Source organism: Acinonyx jubatus, chromosome A1, assembly GCF_027475565.1.
Source record: "Acinonyx jubatus isolate Ajub_Pintada_27869175 chromosome A1, VMU_Ajub_asm_v1.0, whole genome shotgun sequence".
NCBI classification, from domain to species: Eukaryota; Metazoa; Chordata; class Mammalia; order Carnivora; family Felidae; genus Acinonyx; species Acinonyx jubatus.
In genome coordinates this window covers 209,126,316-209,150,866 of record NC_069380.1, presented here as the reverse complement: position 1 = coordinate 209,150,866, position 24,551 = coordinate 209,126,316, and the positions used below count along the sequence as shown (strand labels likewise).

Genomic DNA, 24,551 nt, shown 5'->3' with positions numbered 1-24,551 from the left:
TGCTTTTATTATTATTATTATTATTATTGTACCATTGTTGTTTTGTTGTTTTATATCCAAACACCTAACACATTGCTTTGTGCATATTAGGAATTCAATTCATAATTTTGGTACAATAAAATTCTGTGCTATCTGCAGACTGAAAAGAAATAATTCAGAGTGAAGATTATCTGCACATATTCCAAAGGAATCTTGAAAGAATAGATTCTTTTCTATTTTATCTGAAAACCCACTTTTCTTTGTAGAATCCCAGAATCAAGAAGTTCAGATTACATATCTTCTCTCTAACCTGACTCCTGTAATTTCCTGTCTTCTCATTTAGATCCAGCTCAAGTGCTTCTGTCTTGCTACAGTCTGCCCAGAACAAACTATCCATGTGATACCAGGCTCCCTCAAACTCACATCCTAGCCTTTACTAACTTGTTTGTCATATATTACATTATTTGGATTATGACCTTGTATAATTAAATGATACTTGACCACCACTGATATGTTTCTCTCCTTGAATTTTTTAGATGATGTCTGAGAAAAATGTGGCCCATATTTTTAGGATAATTGGTCTAAAATATCTTTAGTTAGTGTTGGAAAAGAACTTCTTTGAAAAGGGATTTTTGCTTCCATAACACAGGCTTACTTAAGTGATACTATAAATTGCTGTACATGATCTCTGGTTCATTTTCAGAGAGCAGATTCAGAAACGAATATTCTAGCCTTAGAAGCATTCTGGCTGAATTCTGGAGAGTCGCACTTGGGACAGCCTGTCCCGAGGGCTCAGTCTGAGATGTGCTGTCTGACATACCACAGGAGCACATGGCCCTCTCAGTCCCACAATGAAGAAAATGTCATTGTTGGACCCAAATGTGATTTTAAGGAAACTTGCCAAGACCTCTTTCTCTTCCTTTGTTTCCAATATTAGGGTGTGATAAACCACCACTGGACATTCATTACTTTTGGGAACTTAATATTTTTTTACCTGGAAAGTTAGAAAAAAAAAAAAAGTCCAGATATTCCCAAACTTAGAAAAAAATTAGTATCATCTGGAAGAATGCATTTAAGTTGTAGAGTCTTGGGGCACCTGGGTGGCTCAGTCAGTTAAGCGTCCAACTCTTGATTTCAGCTCAAGTCATGATCTCACAGTTCATGAATTCAAGCCCCACATTGGGCTCTGTGCTGACATCTCAGACCCTGCTTGGGATTTGGTCTCCGTCTCTCTCTCTCTGTCCCTCCCCCACTTGCTCTCTATCTCTGTCTCAAAATAAATGAAAATAAACTTAAGCAAATGTACAGTCTTGGATCCTTTTCCAAATCCACTGAGAATCAGAATCTCTGGGCCAGCATAGGGCTGGGAGGAGCTCCCCACCTGACTCTGATGTCACCTACTTAGCATCTATCCTCAGAATATTTAAAAACTGTAATTCCTTCCATATACAGGTGTGAAAAACAAGGCAAAGGATTGTCAGAGTATGCCATAGGCTTCCTCATTTTTCAATAGCACCTTGAAATATTTTTTAACTTCTTTTTTTAAATAAAGGAGAGAGAAAATTTTGATGGAGAAAGAATTAGTAAAACATGAAGTGAAAAGTGAGCTTAAAGATGAGGATACTAAAACAGAGATAAGAGGTGTCCACAGAGGCAACTTGTGGATTGGGAGCAATAATCAGAGCTGGGCTGAATGAACTTCTCCAGATTAGAGCTGTTCAAGGTGGTTGGTTTTGATTTGTTTTTTACTAAAGCCCTGACGCCCTCTAGCCGGCAACTGGAGAAGTCCAGAGTGTATAGGGAAGCATGTTCTCTGCTTGGAACTGGGTTCTTGCTTTGGAATCCAGATTGTTTCAGTTTCCCTTCATATGTTTTGGGTACCACATTTCTTTTTTAACTATTTTGCTATCTCTGCTGCTTTAAAGCCACATCCTCTTCATCTCTGTAAGTAAAGTCGTGAACTCCACAGAAGAGAGGACAATTATGCTTAACATATTTTTGTCTCAGTTTAGGCGGGGACAGTGCAGAAAACATTTCAAATTTCTTAATTTCACCCTAAGAAGTATAGTTTACATTGAGCAGTTGAGCTGGCATTTAAATAAACTGCGATTTGAGAAGTAATTCAAATGGTTTACACTGGTTCCCCTTGCCCAAAGTAACTTAGAAGATTCCTTAACATTTACTTCCATTGGTCTGAAAAACACCTGCTAAAGAGTTTTGATTATAATCGTAGTGAAAGTAAAGGGCTGGTGGTCCAAAAACAGCCTCATAGAATCCCCTATTCCAACTGCATCAAGGTAAAGAGAATGCATGTGAGTAAGCAATTTGTGAAAGAGCTTTGGGCTGAGAGCTGGACGGGAGGTATCTAGTGTCTGTGAAGTCAGCTCCCCAATTGTATACTCTCTGCCTAACCTCAGTTCTTAGTACATACCAAAGGCAGAGGGCAACACTTGAACCTATAGTTCTGCTATATGAAGAAGCTTTGAAAATCGTGACAATCACAGACACCAAGTAAAGTGGTTAGATAATTAAAGAAGGGGACGTGGAATTTGTGTTTATCCAGTAAAAGCCCATCATCTGACTTGGGGTCTGGGCATGAAAAGAGGCCACTACCGTTGCTTTTAAAAATAAAAATGGGTAGGAGATCTTGAATTTTTAGAACCATCTTTCATCGAATGGTATCATTTCAAAGATAAAGTGAGAGTAAAGAAGAAAGAAAAAAATTCTAATACCTGCAGTTATGTTTGGGAATAAACAAGAAGAAGGGAGAGCAAATCAAAGCCGACTTTCTTCCAGAAACATAGGAAAATAAAGGGTTACAACCATCTTCTGAAACTTTGAAGAGGAAAAGGAGAATCTTCTGGTGGGCTCTCCCTGCCGCCCACCGCTTCCTCCTTCCCGAAGCGGGCGTGGCGAAGTTCAGCACCTCGGAAAGCGCCCCCTCAACTCGCGCGGGGGTTTACGCATGCTCCCTGGGAGCCCGCAGCCTAGGTTTTGCGGGTGCGAGTAGAATTCCGGTGACAGCGGCTGGCAACTCACTGGGAGCTGACAACAGCGGAGAGGTGGAGGCGCAAGGCTGGGAAGATGACTTCGAAAGACCTCCGGAGAGTCAGAGCGAGATAGATGGAACTCCCCTCTCTTTTTCCTCTCAAAGGGCAGAAACCTCGTCCGAGCTGCAGCAGCAAAGGAAACCGACAAAGAGAAGGAGCGGGCCCCCAATAGAGGTCCTGAGGGGCAGGGTGGGTATAGGCTAGTGCCCAACAAACGCGGTGCGGGAACGTCTGGATCGTACAGCAAGGATCTTCCGACCTCAGCCAGAGAACCCTTGGACGCCCACCGCTCGCCTTCGGAGCTGCGCTGCTCGGTTCTAGAACTCCGCTCCAGAACAGACGCGGAGACCAACTCTCGCGCCCCAACGCCGCCGCGGGCCAGAGAAGCTTTTGGCACCCAGTACCCAAGAGCCACGTGCAACTGCTTCCTTGAAAGCTCCCACGAACGCCCTGCGCCCTCGCGGGGACAGAACCCCCAGTGCGTTGGACTCGCTTAGGTCTTGAAGTCCTCCTGGAACATGACCTAGAGGCACCTGTGCTTGCAGGTAGTCGCTGCAGCCACGACAGTCACCATGAAGAAGGCAGCTGGCAGAGACGAGCTCGCAGAACTCTTCAGTATGATCCCGTACTTTCTGCAGGCGGCCAACACCAGCGGCAACGCGTCGCTGCGGCTTCAGGACTTGTGGTGGGATCTGGGGCTAGAGCTGCCTGACGGCGCGGCGCCGGGGCATCCGCCGGGCACCGGCGGGACAGAAAGTGCAGACACCGAGGCCCGGGTGCGGGTCCTCATCAGCGTGGTGTACTGGGTGGTTTGCGCGTTGGGCCTGACCGGCAACCTGCTGGTGCTCTACCTGATGAAGAGTAAGCAGGGATGGCGCAAGTCCTCCATCAACCTCTTCGTCACCAACCTGGCGCTGACAGACTTTCAATTCGTACTCACCCTGCCCTTCTGGGCGGTGGAAAACGCTCTGGACTTCAAATGGCCCTTCGGCAAGGCCATGTGTAAGATCGTATCCATAGTGACGTCCATGAACATGTACGCCAGCGTCTTCTTCCTCACCTCCATGAGCGTGGCGCGCTACCACTCGGTGGCCTCGGCTCTTAAGAGCCACAGGACCCGAAGGCACGGCCGGTGCGACTGCTGCGGCAAAAGCCTGGGGGGCAGCTGCTGCTTCTCAGCCAAAGCACTGTGCGTATTGATCTGGGCCTCCGCCGCGCTGGCCTCGTTGCCCAATGCCATCTTCTCCACCACTATCAAGGTGATGGGCGAGGAGCTGTGCCTGGTGCGCTTCCCAGACAAGTTGCTGGGCGGCGACAGACAGTTCTGGCTGGGCCTCTACCACTTGCAGAAGGTGCTGCTAGGCTTCGTGCTGCCCTTGTGTATCATCAGCCTGTGCTATCTGCTGCTGGTGCGCTTCATCTCCGATCGCCGAGTGGCAGGGACCGAAGGAGGAGCCTCGGCTGCCCGGGGCAGCCTGGCCGCAGCCAGCGCCCGGAGACGGTCCAAAGTCACCAAATCAGTGACCATCGTGGTCCTATCATTCTTCCTGTGTTGGCTGCCCAACCAGGCGCTCACCACCTGGAGCATCCTCATCAAGTTCAACGCGGTGCCCTTCAGCCAAGAGTATTTCCTATGCCAGGTATACGCGTTCCCGGTAAGCGTGTGCCTGGCTCATTCCAACAGCTGTCTCAACCCCATCCTCTACTGCCTCGTGCGCCGCGAGTTCCGCAAAGCGCTCAAGAGTCTGCTGTGGCGCATCGCGTCGCCCTCTTTCACCAGCATGCGCCCTTTCACCGCCACCACCAAGCCAGAGCCCGAAGATCAGGGGCTGCAGGCCCTGGCACCTCTCCACCCGACCGCGGAGCCAGACCTGGTCTACTACCCGCCTGGCGTGGTGGTCTACAGTGGGGGGCGCTACGATCTGCTGCCCAGCAGCTCCGCCTACTGACTCAGCCCAGGGTGCGCCGTCACCGCAAAGTGGCCTTCCCCGGGTGGGGAAAGAGGAGAGCGGATTAGGAGATGCTGGGCGCCCGCCGGATCGAGAGGTAGGAGGGACGAGGATAGGGAGGGGCGCAAGGGAGACGCCACTGAGAAGACGAGGGGGCGGTCTCCGGAGAGGGAAGGCTTCCTGACAGGGTGGAGAGAGGAAGCTGGCAAAGGGGCCCGGGTCAGCATCGCAGAGCCAAGCCACCAGCCCGCGTCCCCCTTCTCTCCCCCCACACCACTTCCTCTCCTTAGGCTGTCAACACTGGGCAGGGTAGGGGCGCCCAGAAGCGGAGAAAGGACTCAGGAATGTAAAGAAATTGGGGCGCGAGGAAGTGGGGCTCAGCCAAGTGGTGCGCAGGCAATTGAGCGCATTTATTCCAGCGACTTTTATGGAGCTCTTGAAAGGGTCCTAGCGGCGCGTCCAACTGGGGGAGCCTCCCACAAAAACCTTTCCTTCGCGCCTTGGCAGGCGAGACCGCCGCAGTGCCGTCTGACTTGCGGCGTGGCTGCGCAGAGAGCCCGGTTTGGGAATAAGAAACTTTTTCGGAGTTGGAAGAAAGTAGCGACAGTCTTGATCCGCATTCAAGAGAAATGCACCTCGAGAGAGAGGCATCTCCCGTGAGGCCATTGTATCATTTACCATCGCGGACAGGGGGAGTGGGTACGCGGGAGCCGGGCCGCGACTCTGTGCTCAGCTGTCACCTGAGACAAAACACTTGCCCGCAAACGCCGCGAGCGATTCGCTGGAGAGTGGCGTCCCTGAGGGAGGGAGCAGATGCATTGTGATTAGAGGGACTGAACTGAGACCTTTTCAGGCTCTCGCCTCTGAAGGAAAAGGGAAGCTCACGTGCTCCCTTAGTAACCTAGCAGGAAGAGAGGGCGCCGGGTGCCGGAAGCCTGGACTTCCCAGTTCCCTGGGGAGCGGCGTGGGTACTGGAAACGCTGTGTGCTCCTTTCTGCGCGCGGCAGGTGAGCTGTGCCCTGGAGCAACTTGAAAAGGTCTGAGTAGACACGCTACTGGGCGTGGGGACTTTTCTGTAGCCTCTCCTCCTTCACTCTTTGGAACTCCGGGTGCCCGTTTGATAGAGGCTCTACCAGCCTGTAGAAGGGTGGGCTTCTGTAGGCTCAGGACAGAAAACTAAAAGATACTGTAGAAATGGGGGAGCAGGGGGGGGGGGGGTAAGGGAGACTTCTGGAAACCAAACTCCTAGAACCAGATTTCAACAGGAGGCGTGGGGTGGGAAAGGGAATGCAAGACTCGAGTAAAATCTATCCCAAAGGGAAGAGAGTACAGAGAGCCTATTCTGAGGGGATCATCACAATTTCTGCTGAGGGGTTCTCTCTTTCTCATAATATTGAGAAGACAAGGTGGGGAGTAAGACTTTCCACAGGATACTGTGGGACTTCAAATGGCTCTTTGGCCAAGTTCCATTCATTCTAAGGAATACTCTGCATGGTGAGCGTGAATTACAAACTCTTCCTTAACCACCAGGCAGTCTATGGGACCATCTCTGAAGAATGACACGTTTCTTAAGACAATTCTGTCCTGGTCATAGCAATTTAGTCCTTTCTTGAGGCTGCTTAGAGAATAGGGATCAGACATCAGCCTACCCATCCAACTGCCAGTTTGGACAGAGGTGCTACTGTTCTCTTTGGGTGATCTAGTTTGGGATTAAAAAAAAAAAGCAAACCTGGCAACTTGGGCATCTATTGTTGTGGTTCTTTCGCAATAAATAATCTTTATACAAACATGTCTGCTTAAATAGCCTCTCAAACTGTAAATCTTTTAGTACTTTTGTTGGAAATGTCCTGTATTGTCTGAGATTTCAGGCTCAGTGTGAACACCTGCAGCCCTAGCATCCCTTGTCCTGCATTCTGTAACACAACGCAGTGTAATTACTAAGCATTCATAACTTTGCCACAAAAACGAAAGCTTCCCGATCTCCTCAATCCTGAGCAGTCCTGAGAAGTTAGCTTTTTAGAAAACCGAATAATGCTTTTGTTTTAAAGTAGTCAAATAGGGATGCCTGGTTGGCTCAGTTGGTAGAGCATGTGACTCTTGATCTCTGGGTTGTTAAGTTCAAGCCCCACCTTGGGTGTAGTCTACTTAAATAAATAAATAAATAATAAATAAATAAATAAATAAATAAAGTTGTCAAATTAGTCTATCTTTGCTCTTTAGGAAGAAAAAAATATTGATACTGATATCGAATAGCAATTGGGCTAATAAAAACTGAACGGCAATCCCCTCCGAGTCCCCAAAAACAAAATAACCAAGCAAGAAACACCCAGAAAGAACAAACAGTAGTAGCATGGCAGTGTATCCATGTATAATGTTGATATTAGCCTCTCATGGAGAGATTCTCTTTGTGACAGGAACTTGCCATTTCAATTTTGAGAATAAGATACTGGGTTGGTTCAGGTTTTTAGGGAAGTATGTTGAAGGGTGTGCTTCTGCCATGATGGGCCCTAGAAAAACAGAAGGGGCTAAGGGCACGGCCTTCATGAAAGAACTTTGTGAAAAGAATCCACTTGTCCCCATCCAAACTTGAGGGCTTCTGAGAACATGGCTAGAGAGAGCCAAGACTATGACTTCTGTTTACCACAAAGACAAAAAAATAAACCAGGAAATGGCCAAATTTATTTTATTTTTTTGAATGCCAGTTGTGTGCCAAGCCCTGTACTGGGTGCTGAGATTACACACATCAACTAGACACATTACCGACTTGTATATTTAGGAGACACAGCCATGTACACAAGGCAACTAGGTCATGGAACAGTGAGTTGAATGTCATAATAAGGCTAAAAGAAAGTGCTATGGTAATACAGGGGGCAGAAAGCTTGGTTCTGCTGGAGGATAAGAGACTTCCTTATCAAAATAGTATATGAGATGGACCTAGAAATAAGGGTACAAGTTAAATGGGCAGGGATGGCGATTTAGACAGGTAGTGGGGACACAGGACATTTGCAGCTGAGGGAAAGCAGTGATTAAAGGTTTGAGGTTGGAATGTCAGTTGCATGGTGCGGGAAGCAGCAGACAAAGCAGTTTGGCTTTCCTTTCTCCTACAGGATTTCCTGGGATTTCTGATCTGAATTTAGGTGTCCCTGCATTTGCTTTATTTGTCTGGGGATAGAACATTACTGTCAGACAGAAACAAGAGAACAAGTATACTGAGAACAAGTACTTGAGTGCCTAAAAGTGGTTAGAGGCTTTTAAAATTGGATTCTATCCACTCATTCAAACCTGAGTGGAGTCGAGTTAAGAGAGCAGAGTGTTTGAATATCCAAGTGTGTGTGTGAATGCATGTGTGTGAGGGGATTTAGGGGTGGTGGTGAATGCATGCCCCAGCTCCTTTCTTCATCCCAGCAGCCCATCCAGTCCTTCAGCTGAAAAGAGCTTCCCTTGCCCTGTGCTTGGCCAGAGATGACTACTTTTAACTTCTTGGGGTCCAGGTAAGATGGTCCTTAACTGCAGGTCCTTCCTACCTCACCCATTCATTGATTTCAAAATCTTCAATCACCAGAACAGTCCTTGGAGAAATGATCAGGAAATAAACATTGAAGTCTGCAAATAGTTCTACTTTTAAACTTTGCAGACACCAAGGACAGGTGAATTACAAGGGAGGCGTTTCTTTTATAACACAGGGTTCTGGGTCACATGGGGTCCTCTGAGCATTTGCTCATCATCATCCCACAGTATAGGCTAGAGAGCAGGTTTCTCCCTGATCACTCCTCTGAGTCAGTCATGACCTCGCCACTCTACGATGGATAACATGAGAGGGAGATGGAGGAAGGAAGATGGAGTGGTTTTGAGTGTTGACTATCTCATGTAATTTACTGAATACCATACTGAAAATGGAAACCAGAAACAAAACCAGTGGAGCTGTATGGAGACAGAATGGTGGTCAGTGGACCAGTTGTTCACCCTCGGGATGGTGAGACTGACTGGGAGCTGTGGCTGCCGCTGCCCAGCATCACAAGGGCATGTATCACCCAGAAAAGATCAAAATTCACAATCTGAGGTATGATTTCTACTGAATGTGCACTGCTTTCCAACTATCGTTAAGTAAAAGAAGATGAAGGAGAAGGAGAAGGAGAAGAGGAAGAAGAATTGTAATTTGAAGCATTGTATTGTAAGCCAGGGACTGTCTGTATGAGTAAATTAAATATGAATTAAATATGAGTAAGCTAATATCATAAATCATCAGCAATATTTTGAGTATTGGTGAAATAATGAAAAGTATGACCCTCCGATTAAATATAGACCTCTGGTTAAGAAAAAAACAACACACGATATAATAAACACCATTGTCCTGTGTAAAACTAGTCAGCTTCTGGCATTTTGTCAAGGCCCGGAATGTCTTGAGATGCAGTAGGAAGGCACATGGAGGCGCCATCTCCCACAATTGACCTTTGCCACCGGTGAATGGAGGCAGAGCCCAGTCTTTCCCGAGATAGATGATGCCTAAAATAAGGAAACTGCCGTGCAGAGGGTTGGCAGAAAGTGACGTGCAGGCAGATCACTGTAGCTGAAGTCATAACGCAGGGCAGCCAATGGGCAGACCCCAAAGCTGCGGAGCCAGAGGACAGACTGATTTCCTACCATGTCCTTCACTGTGTTGGAGGTTAGGGATGATGTCTCCCTATTGACCTAATCCACATATCTTACGAAGAGAGCCACAAAACAGCAGCCGATCATGGCCACCACAGAGGCTGTGATTACCACAATGACGCTCCCAGCCTTGTTGACCAGGAAGCCCAGGGCACCTCCAACCAGGATCTGAGCCAGCTGCACCATGCAGGTGAGGACTGCGCAGTCCAGGCCCTGCCCTCTCTCACTGCCGTCCAGACTCCCTCCCGGGGCCTGCTGTCTCTGCAAGGGAAACACAGGAACACATTTAATCTACGCGAACGATACTTTAGGGCAGAGGTCAGCACACTATTTCTGTGAAGAGCCAGATAGGAAACACGTTCAGCCTGTGGTTCCCATGGTCTCGGTCGCAAGCACACAGCTCTACCATTGTAGTGTGAAAGCAGCTACAGTAAACACACGAGTTGGCGTTCCAATATAACTTCACGGACATTGGTATTTGAATTTCATGTAATTTTCACTTGTCACAAACGTTATCCTTCTACTGATTTTCTTTTTAAAATTTCATTTAAAAATATTAAGAGAATTCTTAGCTCATGGGCTGTACAAAAACAAGTGGCAGGCCACATGTGGTCAATGAGGCATAGTTTGCCAACTCCTGACTTAAGGTCACCGAGAAGCTCCAAAGTCGTGCCCGAGGCTGTTTTTCCTACCTGCCACCTACCTTCAATTCCCCTGTTAGTGCCCATGAAGGTTAAATGATTCATATATGCAAAATTATCTCTTCCTAAGAAGTCAATAAATAAAATGGAATGGAAACTCAATACATACTCCCTTCCTTCCCTCCTTAGTGTTAAAATTTCAAATATGTGTAGCAGGATGTTGAATCCCAGATCTACACAGGAGAAACAACATAAAAAAAAAAAGTCAGCCTTTCAATATGGTCGATATGTGGCCTGAATCGGTTGATAATGTCGCCACTTATTGGGTGTATTCTTTATGCTAGGCCTGTGCAAGATTCTTCGGCATATGTCGCTTCACATCTTCCTTCCCTCCTCCCTGGATGCACGTATTACCATTATCCCCATATAACAACAATAATACTAACTACTTTTTTTGGAGTCTTTGCCAGGTGCTAGGTAGGCATCACGCTAGACAGACCACCTGCACTATCTTGTGAAATTTCATTTTCCAACAACTCTATAAGGTGAGCATATTATTCCCATTTGCTTGATGAGGAAGCTCAGGCTCTGAGAGTTTGAATGATAATTCCTATACTAGTAAGGTTAAAAAACAAAAGCATTGTGCAGAAAAAATGCACATTATGCTTTGCATAAGAAAGGGAAAATAAGAAAACAGATTCATACTTGTCTGATTTTCATTTTAAAATACTGGAAAGATAAACAAAAACCTAGTAAGAGTGCTTACTTGTAGGCCCCCTGGGGGGAGATGGGGAAATGAGTAGGTGGGAGCCACCTGTCAGTGTGTACGTGTATATTGTGTATATTGCTGTGATTGTTGAACCATGTGAACATATTGCCTTCTCTAAAAATGAACTCGTTCTAAGTGATATTTAATAAATAAATGGATGACTTCCCCAGTGTTGCACAACTGCAAAGCAGGGGCAGCAGGATTCGAACCCAGGTTTCTCTGAATGCAAAGCTTGTGTGTTTTTGCCCTAGCTTTCTCCTAGGAGGTTCTGTTCTTTGTGATAACTGTCTCTTTAACAGCAAAACCTGTGTGTGCATCGAAACGTTAGTGACAATGTTTGCCAGGGGATGAGAGCAGCCACGGACTCTAATTTGGAAGGTTTTAACTCCTAGCGCAACTCTGCCCTGCGGCATTGGTCAGAACAAATGATAGAGAAGACTGGGGTTGCCCAGGCACATGAAAGGGTCCAGTGTTTTAGCAGCTTCCTGCTGGGATGGATTAAGCTTTATTTCTTTAGCTTTTATATCACTACTCCAGGTAAGGAAATGTAAGTCTATTCTCATGGAGAAAAAGTGACATGTTTTGAAAAGAAGAGGTGGTAATCATAAAGCAGAAAGACCCCACCCACTGTTTTTTTAGGGCAGCCTGGTGCCTTCCCCTCCATCCTGAGCTCCAAAGGCAGAGAAAGGCAGCCAGGGAGTGACCACCTGCAACCCCAGCTTTCCTCCCTGTGCCCAGGGTCTGACTGACTAAAACCTGGACTCCAAGGGAATGTGGGCTAGGAATTTCCTACCTTTAATCAATAACTCCACCACTGCAGCCATTGGGAGTGGGGGACCCAGAAATGTTGCAGGAGCACTGGACATTGGGGCCGTTGTCAGAATCCCCAGGTTCCCCTTTCTTTGTGTGATTGTAGGCTGGTTTCTCAGCATTCCTGAGCCCCCTTTTCTTAATCAAATAAATGAGAGTAGCAGTACGTGCTCCCCTGTTCTCCAGGTACACAGGGCTTCAGAGTGAGGAGGAGGGTGTGGGCTAGGAAGGTGGTCATGCTTCGACCGGACCGTCATTACATTTGGCTGGGCATTTGAGAGCTCCTGTTTTAAGACCCTTGTTTCCAGCCCTGCCCTACACTTTCCTACCAAATACCCCCAGCCTTCAAGTGAGGTTCAATGACGCACCTTCTCTTCTTGCTCCTCGCGGTGGTACTTGGCAATGAGGTTAAAGGGCACAGTGTACAGAGTGCTGGACATCACACCAAACGAGGTACACAGAGCCAGGGTGGAGTAGACATTCGGGAAAAGTCCAATAAATCCTGTCCCCAGGCCAAATAGCAAATACCCCATGAAGTAAAGACCCTTTAATCCAATGTAGGATACCAAAGATTTCTGAAAGTCTGTGGGGAAAAGAAAGAGAGAAATTGCAGCTGACGGTGTCAGTGATAATTTCAGACAATCCTTTCTTTTGAAGATTCACTTTTTTTAGGAGCCTTCCTCTGATACCGAGTCAGGAACAAAAGAATCTCCTTATCTGTGCTTAAAAACAGCTGGCTTTTGGAATCAGCCTTAAATCCTGTGCATACAGAAGAGCTGGAAATTGCCTTGCTAGGTTGATCTTGTTTTCCACAGGGAGGGACCAGGTGCTGTTCAGCAGGCAGCTGAATACCAGCGGGATGCAAAGAAGTGGAAAAGCCCATTTTGGCTATGGGACTGTGGGGGCACAAGACATGGAAGAAAAGTGGGCTCCTTCTGGTTTACAGCTGTCTAACCTAACAAGATACAAACAACAATCCAGGCGTATCTTGGCCCCACGGCCCCAAGTCAGACTGGAGGAAACGGAAACAACCAAATTTAAAGAATGATCCAGGTCATCTGGTCCCTTCACTCCCATCTGAAGGCCGTCGGCACACCTGGGAAGGAAGTGAAGGATGCCCTTTATCTAAAGACAGGTTCCCTGACTTGCCAACACTTCCCAGGCTGGTGAGGGGCTCTCACCACACCCAGAACCTACCTCCCCATTGCTGGCTCCCTCACACTCGGTCCATTTCCATAACTTCTCAAAACCTCAGCTTCCTCATCTAAAAAACCCCCAAGATTAATAAAGCCCTTCTTTGAGGTTGTCATCAGGATCAAATGAGATCCGATGGTTATGACATCACTTAGCCCAATGCCAAGCACAGAGAAGACATCCAGTTAATGGTGACTATTGTTATTGCAACAAATACACGCTTGTCTGAAGATGGTTGTCTCTTAATGTGGTTCCCCTCCCAGTCAGAAAACTTGGCTTGCTCATAAAAGCGTTGTAGTAGATTAGTAGAGTTCATTTTTAAAAAATTGAAAATTCTGTTTTAAAATGTTTTACTGAGGAGCCTGGGTGGCTCAGTCGGTTAAGTGTCCAAGTCTTGATTGTGGCTCAGGTCATGATCTCACGGTTGTGAGATCGAGCCCTGATGTGGGCTCCATAGGATTCCATCCCTCTCGCTCTGCCTGTCCTTCTCTCTCCCTCTCCCTCTCTCTCTCCCTCTCTCTCTCTCAAAAAATAAATTTTTTAGGGGCGCCTGGGTGGCTCAGTTGGTTAAGCAGCCGACTTCGGCTCAGGTCATGATCTCACGGTCCGTGAGTTCGAGCCCCGCGTCAGGCTCTGTGCTGACAGCTCAGAGCCTGGAGCCTGTTTCAGATTCTGTGTCTCCCTCTCTCTGACCCTCCCCCATTCATGCTCTGTCTCTCTCTGTCTCAAAAATAAATAAACGTTAAAAAAATTTTTTTTAAATAAATTTTTTAAAGGTTTTACTATGTTTTCCAACATGGTAGGAAAATTCCCTTAGAAACCTTGATCTTTCTTTTTTAAATAGCTGTTCCCAATCCACATGTTCCCTATCTTTCCCCTGCCCATTCTACTGGAACCCATGAATCCAGGGGATGAATGATAGAGACCTCAAATGTGTCTATTCAAGAACAAAATTTTCCATATCTGTGCAAATAATGGTTGGATTTAATTCACCTAGACAAGAAATCTAATCTGTATTACATTTGAATCAATTATGGAAACTAAAAACTGTCTCAGGTCATCTGATGGAAGTCAGAGCTCTGAAAATGACAAGTGGGAAATGTTGTTTCCTCTATTAAATCCGTACCATCCCTAGAAGGGCTGCTGTCAAGGTTGAGAGTGAAAGCTATAGAGAGCTAGGAGAGTTCCTGTTTGCTTAATGATTACGTTTATACAAAAAAATGTAACCTAGGTGTCTCAGTACCTAAAAGACACCATCAGTATTCACTGGGGAAATGCTCTCAGCCAAGTATATAGGCCAGCCAAGAAAAAGGCAAAGAAGCACAAAGAGATATTTGGAAACATAAGTAACTTCAGTACAAAGACGTCAGGCAAAAAATCTTCTATTCATGAAGAGAATCAATAAGTGTAAGGGCCTGATACCCAGTCGTGGTTATGTCTTCATACTATGTCTTTCATCAGTACTGGAGGGAATGACTGATTTAAGCACCCACTATGAATAGTAGTGTATGATATGAAAAATTGGCTATATTTCAGTATTCAATATTGCTATTTTCATGGATCTAAGTGTGCTTGCTATGTAAAAGGAACCTGAAAATACCATACCTCACCCTCCACCTCTGCAGCCAGAATGCCCTGCCAAACTCCATCTGGATAGAAATTCTGGGTCTGCATCTGATGTTATATGATGAGTCCAAAATACAGGATGTACCCTGGAATTAAAGGAAATGATTGATTCTGCCCAGGGTGTTTTGGAGTGCAGAGGGAAAGAACTTGGAAGATTTAACAAGGTCATATTGGAGCTGAGTCTAAAAGCTTGAATAGCAGTTGTCTAGATGTGGAATTAGAAAAAGCATCTGGTAGAAGGAAAAACCAAAAGCAGTTTGAAAAACACAGAGCTGAGAAAGTCTGTGTAGTGAGTCTTCAGGGGGAGTGAATCTGTGTGGGAGTGACAGAGGTCAAGGTGTAAACCAGACCAAGCTGAAAATCATGGAATGCCAGGCTGAGGACTTTGACTTTATCTTACGGGCATGGAGAGACCCTGAAGATCCTTAGGGCTGGTTGGTATTTTATAAATAAAATTTTAGCTCTAATTCAAGTGAAAGGGATCCCATAGATCTACACATTAACATAACTTTGGAAACCTATTCAAATAATCGTTTATTGGATACAGAGCTTTTAACTCAAAAGGGCCTAAAAAATAACATGCATTTTAATTTTCAAATGCCTAAGAGTAGCTCCTAATGGAATGGTCCTTAGTAGGGATTCTTTGAGAAAAAAAATATTTTTAAATGTCACAAAACTAAAATGCTAATTACTTGTGGAAAAATGGGCTCCTCTTACAAGAATGAGGTGGTATAAATAGTCCCCCCACCTCTTGATAGCACAAAGGGATTGAGATGAATAACTTATTAGTCCCTTTTAGTCTAATGCTCTCTGATTCTATTTTAAGTACTTGAAATCTTCCTCCTGGAATTTTCTTAGTTCATTCACCCTAAAGGGAAAAAAAGGAGTTTTGCTAAAGAAATATAACCTTTAAGCCACCATTATTTGGTTATCATAAATTTTAAAATAATAAATTTTATGGTTTCATGGTTATGGGACTCATGAATTCCTTATATGTTTGTATTAGGTCCCCTTTTCCCACTCGTGCTATATTTTGAAGATATTTTTTTGATCTTGAAGCAGGTTTCCTAATGTACTATGGCTGGTTGGAGGCCAGATCAGGTGTCATTATACACGTTCACTCTCTTCCCCCTCAGGAAGCACACTTCAGTGGCAGAATGAGTGCCCCCTGGGAATGGTGACAGGGATTGTCCATCACTTCCCCCTCTCCCACCTGGGCCATAACCCTGCTATCCCCTGGCTCTGCCCAAAGCCTAGAGCTCCGAGTTGCAGGCCAGCTATTCTCCCCACAACCCAGGAGGAGCTTCCATTATTATTAGAAGCCCAATTTCTACTCCAAATGGGGGACCTGCATACCTTTTATCAGCCAGATTATTTCACTTAATTCAATGTATACAGAGCTTGGAGATTTCCATACACATTTGCAGGCACCACATGAGACTAAGGTTATAATACATTAGTTTGGGGTTGTTTAAAACCAATCACAGAAATCTCTTTGTTTGCAGTGTCCTTACAGCTGAAACTTAGCTAACGGGGGTTAATGGACTCCAGTCCCTGTGGAAAGCTGGTACCTTAGGAAAAAAGTTGTCATCTTCAATCCTTGAAAAGTGCTCCTGTGACATTTCACCCTGCCTACCTGGGCTAAGCTAACATTTTGCATGTTAATTCTGTCACCCAGCATTTTAAGCATCCTTCCTATGTTCAATCATTTATAGTTCTAATAAACATACTGTGAAACTCCACCAGTGATCTTACTCCAGTAGAACACTAATTAATACTCACTGCTAATCAATACTCTCTGCTGGGACTCTAGCCCTTGTCCATCCAATACTTCTCCATCTTGTTTACAAGATTTCCTTTTATTTTCCAGGGAACTTTGATCAGGTTCCCATAGATTCCAAGGAAAAAAGTGATCAATGAGAAAAACAACATAGAATTCAGTATGGAAAAGGATACTTCATGTGGTCCTTTCTAAGGGACTGGTCTTTCCTGATCTCCATATATTTATCATGAATCTTGTATTTTAAAGAGCAAAAAATAAATACAGAAATATAAAGTCCAAGATTCTTCTAGACCAGAGCCCTTTAGAAGATACCCTCAGGAAGAAGAGACTTACAGGAATAAAGTGAGGAGAACATGGAATTGATGCACAAGCCCCAACATCCAACCTCGACCCCTCTTTCGTAGATGAGAAACTCTGTGGAGTTGTGTGCAGCATAGGGATCTCCATGGTACACAATCTGAAAGAGATATTTGGGGCTGTTGAAATGCAAATGCAGTGTGGTAGGGACCCCTTTCCATGTGCTCTGCTTCTCCATCTCTAGGGAGTGGCAGTCCCTGCCCAAAGGGCCCTTCCCAGGACACAGAGCTCATTCTCCCATGACTACATCACCCCTTTCATCCTTTTATACTTCTACTCAAGGACCATCAGGAAGTCCTAATGCCATCAAGTCTAGACAACATCTCCCTAGATCATTAACACCCTTCCTTCCACGTAACATCCTGCCCCCAGCTGACTTAGACAACCCTGTCCCCCTTCTGGTACAGCCAACAGGCTTCTGACTCATCTCTGCACATGCCATTCCTATAACTGCTTGAATTATTTTCTCTCTTCTCTCTTTCTCCAGTTCCTATTCACCTTTCAAGGCCTGGATCATACTGTGTCTCCTTTATTATGCCTGCCATGACCACTGCAGCTCACATTGATTCCTTCTTCTTTGTTGTATTTGATCAAGTACTGGTCCCATAGAGAGGTCTAGGGTGTAATAACTTGTCTCTGGGACCTGTCTACAAGGCAGCTCTTTGAAAGTACTCCTTCTCACACTTACTGTGCCCATCTTAGGGGTTAGCCCAGAAGGCACTCAACAGGTGCAGAATGAAGGATTAATGTGCAAGTCAGTGAGTGTGTTCACACATTTATTACCTGGCCCATGAAATCTGTGAAGAAGAGCATGTTAGACAGGAAGGCAGTCCATCCAAAGAGGTGGCTGATGCAAAGACAGCGGTAGTGGGGAGGCATATTCACCAGCTCCCTCAGCAGTGATTTCATGGTCATTGCCTTCCTAGTCTGGAAGAAAACATGAAACAGGTGTGACCTTCAGTGCAGACATGCAGCCAGCTGTGTGAGCCAGAGCACACAGCCATGTTACATATCTGTCAGTTGACAACCTCAGGGTCACACTTTCTGGGCATGGCACCAAGGTATCCATGGAGAGGTCTTATAGGAGGGGTTCTGTTAATTGTGTGTGTATTTAGCAGTTTCAGGTCCAGAAGAGGCTTTGGAGACATAACGGTAATGGAACTGGAAATGGGGCTTGCTTTGGGTCAACATGCAAGAGATATCTAACATCCTATCTTTGAATGACAGAACCACTGCACAAGGACAGAGCTCACAGACCTAAGCTAGCCCCGAGATTATTATAATTCTTAGATTTCTTGACTCTGAAAGTGTGATAGACCAAATTCTAAGATGGCCCCATGATCTCCGTTTCCTGGTGTTACACGGCAGAGGGATTTTGCAGAGATAATTAAGGTTACTAATTTGTTGACTTTGAGTTAATCAAAAGCAAGATTATCTGGGTGACCCTAACCAAATCACATGAGCCCTTTAAAAAGCAGAGAGTTTTCTCCAGGTGGGAGCAGAAGAAGAAGCCAGAGTTTCAAACACAAGCAGTGTTGGCTTTGAAGGTGGAAGGGGCCACACGGAAGGGACCTGAGAGTGAACTGTAGGAGATGACAGTGACTCCTGGCCATTAGTCAGCAAGAAAACAAGCACCTCAGTCGTACAACAAGGAGTTCTACCTGAATGAGGCTCAGAAACTGATTCTTCCCCAGTTGAGCCTCAAGATGAGACTGCACCTCAATCAACACCTTGATTTCAGCCTTGTGAGACCCTAAGCAGAGAACCCAGTGGAGCCCACCCAGACTCCTGACCTATAGGACTGTGAGATAATAAATATGGCTTCAAGCTGCTCAAGCTGTGGTAATTTTCTAGGTAGCAATACAAAACTAATACAGAGCCAAACAGTTCCCTGTTCTTGACCAAGTATCTCTTCTCAGTTTATTTCCCTGGATCTTGCGATGAGTCAGCACATATAAATGAGCCCTATGTGGAGTCAGAAGTGAAAACAATATAGAACACACACATACACACACACACTGAATACACATGCCCATATTCTTTAATTTAGACTTAAATTATGTTAAAACCAGAAGCTACACTTTCTTTTTGTATCAGAAGCCTTGAGAAAATGAGAATTTTGAACTATTGACACAACAGTTTTGAATACAAAGAGTCAAACAGCCTTTAGCATCTAGTTATATAAGAGAAGAAAGAAAGCTTGAGAATATTGAGCAGTCAGCTGCCCTGAAGACACTGAGACTATAAACATCAATCATTGTGGGGTGATGGGTCTTTCTTGTCATATCTTTATTTAATCTGAATCTTGACATAACGAAATTGAGTCCTGGCTAGTTTATTTATAAGATGGTCTCTGGGGAATTTCTATTTTCACTATAACAAAATATTGTTTTTATAACTCTACACTTTATATAATGCTTTTTACTTCTTTGTTGTGGAAAATTATATTTACTCATTGTAGGTTTGTTGTATAAGTTGATTTTTTAAGTTGTCAATTTTGTAGTATTTAACCAACTGACCATGACTGAACTGATTTTCTTATACAGTCATCCCCACCCTTATCCATAGGCAATACATTCCAGGACTCCCAGTGCATGCCTGAAATTGCACATGGTACCGAAACCTGTAGACTATGTTTTTTCTTACACATACGTACCTGTAATCATGTTTAATTTATAAATTAGGCACAGTAAGAAATTAACAACAATAGCTAATAATAAAATAGAACAATTATAATAATATATACTAATAAAAGTTATGTGAATGTGGTCTCTTTCTCCCAAAATATGGTATTGTGTTATACTCACTCTTCTTCAAGTGATGATGTGAAATGATAAAATGCCTATGTGATGAGATGAAGTGAGGCGTGGTGACATAGCATTAGGGCTACTACTGACCTTCTGACGATAAGTCAGAAGGATCATCTGCTTCCAGATGGCGGCTGACCACAGGTAACCGAAACGTGGAAAGTGAAACCGCAGTTAATTGGGGACAACTGCACTTAATCAGTATTTAAAAAGTATAGGCATTCCTTTGGAATTAGAAAAAATAACTGTTTTTGCATGTAAAATATGGTAACTGTTAAAATAAATGTTTGCTGTAAAAGAAACTCAGTGCAGGATTGTTACTTTTTAGTAACCACAGGAAGATAAAGGGGTGCCTGGCTGGCTTAGTTGGTAGAGCATGTGACTCTTGATCTCAGGGTTGTAGGTTCAAGCCTCCTATTGGGTATAGAGGTTACTGAAGAAATTAAAATATAAATAAATAAGATAAAATAAAAAGCCTGGGTTTCATGCTTCAGACTAAGTGATTTATTTTTACTTTCCCTGTTTTCTTTCCAAAAATGCAGAATTTTAAAACGTGAATGTGGCCAGCAAGTATTCATCCTCACTCCAAATATTAATTTAGGCTTCTGCCTTATACATAATTTTCATTCTACTTTCATTGTTAATCTAACATTTTCTTTCATCCAAAAATAAATATGAGCTTTCAAATTGTGCCTACTATTTCTGTAAAAGCTGGGAATGTGAATATTCAAAGCCCTTTGGGTATTTTAACTCAGAATGAAAATTCAGCTGGCATCTTATTCCCTGACTCATCAGCTCCCTTGGTGAAGCCCTTTCAATGGTTTTGAGCCCTGAGGAGTTACTCTACTGCATGTATTGTGCTCCTTTGTCAGCCGGAGATTGGGTGGTGGTAAATTTATACATGAGAAAGGCAATATTGGGAAGAGAGCTTCCTAGTCTCAAAAGGAGACTATTGAAATGCTGAAGTAAGCAATGATGGCATGGAGGAATTGCAGATAGATTTTATGGGATCTAGTTTGAATCCTGAAATAATTTAGGCTTCTTGCCATTAAAAAAATAATAATCCCAGTTATCAAACTGCACAGCCACCCTCATTTTGTAAAGTAAGTACATTCTACCTTGGAAAATAAGTATTGGTAATAAGTATTGGAAAATAAGTATTGGCTTATGCCCCCTGGTAGGGCTGTCTAAGTTCTTGAGCATAGGAATGGGACATTAGTCAATTTTATGATCCCTAAATACCTGGTAGAGAGCTTTGTACATACTCCGTACCCAAAGTAGTTTGTTGAGTGAATACTGACTGTGATATGCTCATAGACTTATATAAAGCTTAAAAAGCACCGTTCCCTGCTTCATCTTAGTTGAACATACCAATAACCCTAGAATATAGAGAAGACAACCCAACAAGAGAAGTCAAGCTCATAGAGATGAGATTCACTGAGCTTGTTTGAAAGTTCTGTTAGAGCACAGATGAAGTCTGTTCCCTATTTGTGTCTGGACTGCTCAGCATTCTGCCAGGCTCATAATAGGCACCTCTACCAAACACCTCACTATGTGGTAGGAACCGCTCTAAGTAACATTGTATGGATTCTCTCATGTAATCTGCACAAAATACTTAAAGGTAGACAGAATCACTTTCTCATTTTACAGAAATGTAAATGCCCAAGGTCATGCATTCCAGAGCTGGTAGAGGCAGGATCTGAACATTTGCACTTTTAATCTTTAGGCTCTTTATAGCAAATGCCTGATGGTTGTTGAATGAATAAAACAGGTCAGTCAGCTAGAGGAATCAAAATTTAAACCCAGGTCTTTCACAACCCCTTTGCCAGTGAGGAAATCCTCTGTACTTCCATCCCTGAGGTATTGCCATCAAAGTCAGCTTGAAGGAGCATGCAGCTGTGTGTCAGTGTTGTCCAACAGAACTTTCTACAATGATGGAAATGTTCCATACCTGCACTGCTTTGTACTGTAGCTCCTAGCCCCAAGGGGCTATTAAGCCTTGGAAATGTGGCTAAGGCAACCAAGGAACTGACATTTTAATTTTTTTCATTTTAATGAATTTAAACTTAAATAGCCTTATGGGACGAATAGCCAATATATTGGTCAACATAGCCCTAGCCTCTTCTCTCTGACCATTTCCTCCTAACCTAATTTCTCTGTAATTTAGTAGAATTTTCCTTAAATTCTAAGCTAATTAATTCACTGACTAGTTCACTGAAAATGGCCTAAAAATTTTTTTTCAAATCAGTTCATTAGACACGAATTAAACATGCCCAGCCCAGTTACCAACCCAAGGATGCTATCATTTGGAAGAACAAATTTATAATCCCAATCTAAGAAGTAAAGATATTTCTTAAGGCCTGAAGGTGGTTCCAGGCTTCTCTTATGGTCTAATATTTTGGAACTGGCTTCATCTTCCCTAGTTTGATGCTCTGAAAAGAGTAAGAGGAAGACCAGAGGAAAACGCACACAATTTTTTTTTGAGGTGCAAATTTTAATTCAAAGGGATAAGAGCTATAGGAGACTGGAGAATTCAATTAGACTTCACATCAAATTTTCATACCAAAAAAGCAAACAAAACCAAGAATAATAAACAAAATAAGAAGGGTAAGAACAAGGATATTTTTCCTGAGTGAAGAAAAGAGAATTTGCATCTTACCTGTTCAGCAGGATTTGGGGGTTTTTCCCCATGCATTGCCAGCTCCGGGTTTACATAACCATTTTTAGGTTTCTCAATAGACCCATACTGGTACATTTTGTCTGGTGACAATGGAAAGTCCTGGGGGGCTTGCTGTGGGGAAATGTCCTTTATAACATCTTTAAGTGGGGCTTCAGGGATACTACAGAGATGGATAGTAAAACACAAAGTGAGCACCAAGGCGGAGAAGAAGAACATGACCTGGAATTCTGTGCCCAGCACTCTTCCTAGCTCCAGATGGGCCCAGTCGATGGCACCCAAAAGGTAACCCAGCGTACCTCCAAAACCTGGAAAGCAAGAAAGCTGCATTAGCATATTTAGCAAACTGCCTTCTCTTCCCATGGTGCCCAGGCCCTCCCCTTCAGTGGGAAAGCTCCCTGAAGCCAGCAGAGCCTGGTTATGATGGAGAGTTAACACAGCAGCAAGGCAAGACATCTGCAACCGGGAAACATGCGTTCAAGGCTTGGTTCTGGCATGTACTTGCTGTGATTTTGGACTTTCTCACTCATAATACGGGGTTGATAATAAAAGAGTAAAATGGACCAGTGCCAGAAACGAATATTGACACCAACAGAAGTCCCGTGGCCTTGCAAGCTGTAGTCTCTAAACTGCTTTGGAACTAACATTCCTGCCCTTAAATAGCCCCAGAGAAAACCAACCTCTGGTTGCAATAAAATTATTTGTAATGTTGTTTATCTATTAATAAGCTTCCTAGCATGACACAAGTTTGCAAAGACGAAACACCTTTGCACTCTGTCTTCATTCCTTGATTAGAAGCTAAAGGAACTTGTTCCTAGTTGATAGCCACAGAACAAATAACACAAGTTGAAATATGAATTTTTAAAAATCGTATTGTCATGTCACAGGACTTGGACCTTCCAGGTCCCTGTCTTTCTCTTGCTTGTTTTACCTGCTTTTGCTGAAGACAGTGTGATTTGAGGAACACTGAGAAAGGACTCCCCCAAATCTATCCTGCCTTAATGGTATAATAATTGAAATCCCATTAGCAGTGATTCATTCTCTTTGGATTTTAAAATACAAGTGCCCCTCACCTAAGCAGGACACTGTATTTGTTCATCGTGGAGGCATCAGTGATCCTGAGAATGCAGGAATGAGAGAGGGGCACCCCCCAGAGGTGGGAGGGTACCCAGGGATGTGAGGAGATGAATGCCCAACACACCTCCTACCTGAGCCACGAACTTGTGTAGGCTGATCAACCTGTCAGACACCTTTAAATGTCAACCTCCCATCATGTCTCACCAAACACAAATATCTACCTGGACAGAAAAGTTTTGTTTTTGGTTTTGTTTTTCTTGTGTGAGTGAAGTCTCCATTTTATTTCCCAGATAAAGACAATATCCTCATAAACCAGGGAATCAAGGAAGAAAACGGAACTTAAGGAATTCTCTTTCTCTAACCCTGAACACCTAATATAAATCCTGACTCCAGGAACACAAATCTGAATGTCAAATGCCATGACTCCTAATTTATCCCAAATGGTGGGAGAATGGGTGATTCTCATCAGTCTACATTATAGTTACTTGCAATTTACTACAGAGGGTATTTACAGATGACCAACTGTTCAACCAATGATTCCCAAAAATAAAGCATCATTGTCATGCCCTGAGTGTCAAAGCATTATAAGACAGAATTATGGGAAACTGTGACAAATGGATGTGAAAAAGTTAAACTTACGTCTCCTGCCAACAGGAATATATGGTCTAGTTATGGGTGATGGGAAAATACATAAATAGACAAATGACACATATAGTGACCTGTCCTAGATGGTAGGTCCCAGGCTTTGAGAAGAAGGAGAGGCCCTTGAGCCAGCCATACTTATGATTCAGAGGGCAGTTCTGGGACAAGTGGTGCCTCTGGATCACTATCAGACAATGACTCTCCTTATCCAATCATGGAGATGCCATTGGTTTCAGAGGTCATGTGCTGAGCCAAGCAATCAACCAATAAAGATGTACTAAATTCCCAGCACTATTTGCGGGCCTATCCAAATCAGGATTTCTCAATTCTGGCACTGCTGACATTTTGAGCTGAAGGATTCTTCATTGTGAAGGACTGTTCTATGCGTTATAAGATGTTTAGCAGCATCTCTGGCCTCTACCTACTAGATGCCAGCAACGACTTCTCCATGAGCGATGACAACCGAGCATGGCTCTAGACAGTGCCTAATGTCCCAAAGGGGGCAAAATGTCCTCCAGTTGAAAAGCCCTGACCTTAATT

The 24,551-nt window shown here is 44.1% G+C and overlaps 2 protein-coding genes across 2 annotated transcripts in view; one reads left to right on the top strand and one right to left on the bottom strand.

Moving 5' to 3' along the window:
- Positions 1-2,528: 2,528 nt before the first annotated feature.
- Positions 2,529-8,632, top strand: RXFP3 (relaxin family peptide receptor 3). Its single transcript, XM_015074918.3, has one exon. The coding sequence runs from the start codon at positions 3,602-3,604 to the stop codon at positions 4,976-4,978; it is 1,377 nt and encodes a 458-aa protein (XP_014930404.3). The 5' UTR covers positions 2,529-3,601; the 3' UTR covers positions 4,979-8,632.
- Positions 8,633-8,654: 22 nt separating this feature from the next.
- SLC45A2 (solute carrier family 45 member 2) overlaps positions 8,655-24,551 on the bottom strand; it is a 36,282-nt gene continuing 20,385 nt past the window's right edge. Inside the window, exons 3-7 of the mRNA XM_027075106.2 lie at positions 22,275-22,600; positions 17,592-17,735; positions 16,785-16,908; positions 12,217-12,431; positions 8,655-9,889 (exon numbers count right to left, since the gene is read on the bottom strand). Coding sequence (XP_026930907.2) covers positions 9,668-9,889; positions 12,217-12,431; positions 16,785-16,908; positions 17,592-17,735; positions 22,275-22,600 — 1,031 coding nt within the window. The 3' untranslated portion in view covers positions 8,655-9,667. The remainder of the gene's footprint in view (positions 9,890-12,216; positions 12,432-16,784; positions 16,909-17,591; positions 17,736-22,274; positions 22,601-24,551) is intronic.